General features: G+C 37.4%; 1 protein-coding gene across 1 annotated transcript in view; it reads left to right on the forward strand.

Annotated features, from left to right (window-relative positions):
- LOC138013305 (eukaryotic translation initiation factor 4B-like) overlaps window positions 1-2500 on the forward strand; it is an 18531-nt gene that overhangs the window by 7337 nt on the left and 8694 nt on the right. Inside the window, exon 4 of the mRNA XM_068860344.1 lies at window positions 1189-1299. Coding sequence (XP_068716445.1) covers window positions 1189-1299 — 111 coding nt within the window. The remainder of the gene's footprint in view (window positions 1-1188; window positions 1300-2500) is intronic.

Here is a 2500-nt window from a genome sequence, read left to right on the forward strand (position 1 = left end):
GGTGCTTTAATCCTCTTAACATTGGTAGCACAACCCAGGAAGGATGTATCACCATACATGTAAATGATGTTGTAATAATGATTTTCTTCTAAAAGACAAAATTAAGATACCATAAAAACCCGCAGATAAGCCGCACCTTTTTCCCAAAAATTGTCCCTAGAAGTTGGGGGTGTATCTTATCTGCGGGAACATTTGAAAAATGCGTCGTGAATTTCAACGCCAATTTCCCTTAACTGACACATTTATGGAAAGTATGTAAATGAATATTACACAAACCTACAAGGGAGTACTGGCCATTGCTTTGGTAAGTTTGTTGGCTCTTAAAAGGACCATTGTTCATGTAAGAGTAAGCTTTAATATTACAGCGCTTACATTTGTCGCCCCTAAAAGTGTTAAACCGTCTTTGTTAACAGATCCTTTAAGCTGTGATGTATGGTCGCTTTTCTCCAACAGGAAAACGTCACACTGCATGGACTTTTCATTCCCCCGCAAACCTGTTTGTAGCGTTTACGACGGCCTGTAACTTCAACAGTAATCGATCCTCCACGCGCAAGAAAATACCACGCTATTCTCAAGTATTCGCGTGGTAGATGGCCCACTGTTTCTTTGCCGTTTAGCACTTTGATAGCAAATTTGTCGAACAAATGGTCTTGTGTCAACTACTGATGAACAAAATAATAAAGACCCTATTACACTGGGCAATGTTTCGTGCGACTTATCGCTTTGTGTAAACTCTTAAAACATCACTCTGCTTCTGGTGTCCAGTTTTCATTTTCGTGACCAATCTAATGCTTGGTTACTAAGCTTCAAATGTTCCATTCACGTTCTTGTTGTAATTCAAGAATCTATGGAAAAACTGTGTTGAATAAAGAAATTCCTGTCAACAAATACCAGAAAAAGATCAGTCTTAGTTCAAAGTTGGTAGAAACAATGTTCATTATGTTAAAGTGCTAAAATTGTGGGTAAGACCTTGAAGTATTTTCCGTTTCAATATTAATAGTGAGTTTATGTTCGATGAGCAGTGGATGATGAAAAAGACTTCTCAAGACTCGACCTTGGATTTCTTTTGATTTCTTTCAAAAAAAAACTTTTTTTCCAAAATTTAGGGTGCGGCTTATCTGCAGGTTTTTACAGTATTATGTTGTTGTTAATTCATGAAAAGATAATGGAATTTGTTTATGGTTCTAGATAACTGAAGTCAGACTCCCTCAGGACAGCAATGGTCGTCTCAAAGGATTTGGTTACGCAGAGTTTGAGGACAAAGGAGCTCTTATAGCAGCACTTACTTTGAATAATGAGGTAAATATTATTAAGTGAAGAGTGGAGAGGATATTTACACTTTTTAACCTAAGAAAGGGTTTTTATTGTGTTAACCTTCATGAAAGATGCTCTAGCTTTAACCCATTCACTTGTCAGGCACCCCAGGATGAGTAGAGTCGTCACGCGTTAGAGTAAAATCTCACTCCTAGGAGTCGATGGGTTAACAAGCTGCATGTAGCTATATGCTATCTAGAACAAACACTACAGTCTGAAGGTAAAATAAAGATGTGATGTGACATGATCCATCTATCTTCCTTTTTTCCATTGTCTCCAACTTAATTTGATTTCAAACAGATGAGATTATGAGCAGTGAGCTTAATTTAAGTTGTGGTTCCCAGGACCATCTTTGGGTGAGGTTAGAATGTCATCATAATCATAATCATAATGATGAAATGGTATATGAAATGAATCATATGTGAACTGCGGATATGAAATCAAGTGAAGCTATGATCTTCGCAGTTATGAGAGCAATTTTTTGAAATGGTATATCCGCAGTTCACATATGATTCATTTCATATACCATTTTATCATTGATTCATTCCTCACGGGACCATTAGAACCCACAAATGACCAGCTCCCAACGTCAGTGGCTTCATAGCTCAGTTGGTTAGAGCGTCGCACCGGAATCGCGAGGTCACGGGTTCAAACCCCGTTGAAGTCCTGAATTTTTCAGGCTTCTCTACGCAATTGCAAAAATTGCTCTCATAACTGCGAAGATCATAGCTTCACTTGATTTCATATCCGCAGTTCACATATGATTCATTTCATATACCATTTCATCATTGATTCATTCCTCACGGGACCATTAGAACCCACAAATGACCAGCTCCCAACGTCAGTGGCTTCATAGCTCAGTTGGTTAGAGCGTCGCACCGGAATCGCGAGGTCACAGGTTCAAACCCCGTTGAAGTCCTGAATTTTTCAGGCTTCTCTACGCAATTGCAAAAATTGCTCTCATAACTGCGAAGATCATAGCTTCACTTGACATAATCATAATCATAATCAAAATCATAATATTAATATTATTATTATTATTATTTTTATTATTATTATGAATCTTTATTTAACCACAGTGCAATTCACCAGCAATACAAGAACCATATGTACAACAAAAATTCTAAACGAAATATAGATAAAACTATGTTAACTAACTTAAGGACGTTCACGCCAAAATCTACCT

The sequence above is a fragment of the Montipora foliosa genome, chromosome 8 (genome assembly GCF_036669935.1).
Source record: "Montipora foliosa isolate CH-2021 chromosome 8, ASM3666993v2, whole genome shotgun sequence".
NCBI classification, from domain to species: domain Eukaryota; kingdom Metazoa; phylum Cnidaria; class Anthozoa; order Scleractinia; family Acroporidae; genus Montipora; species Montipora foliosa.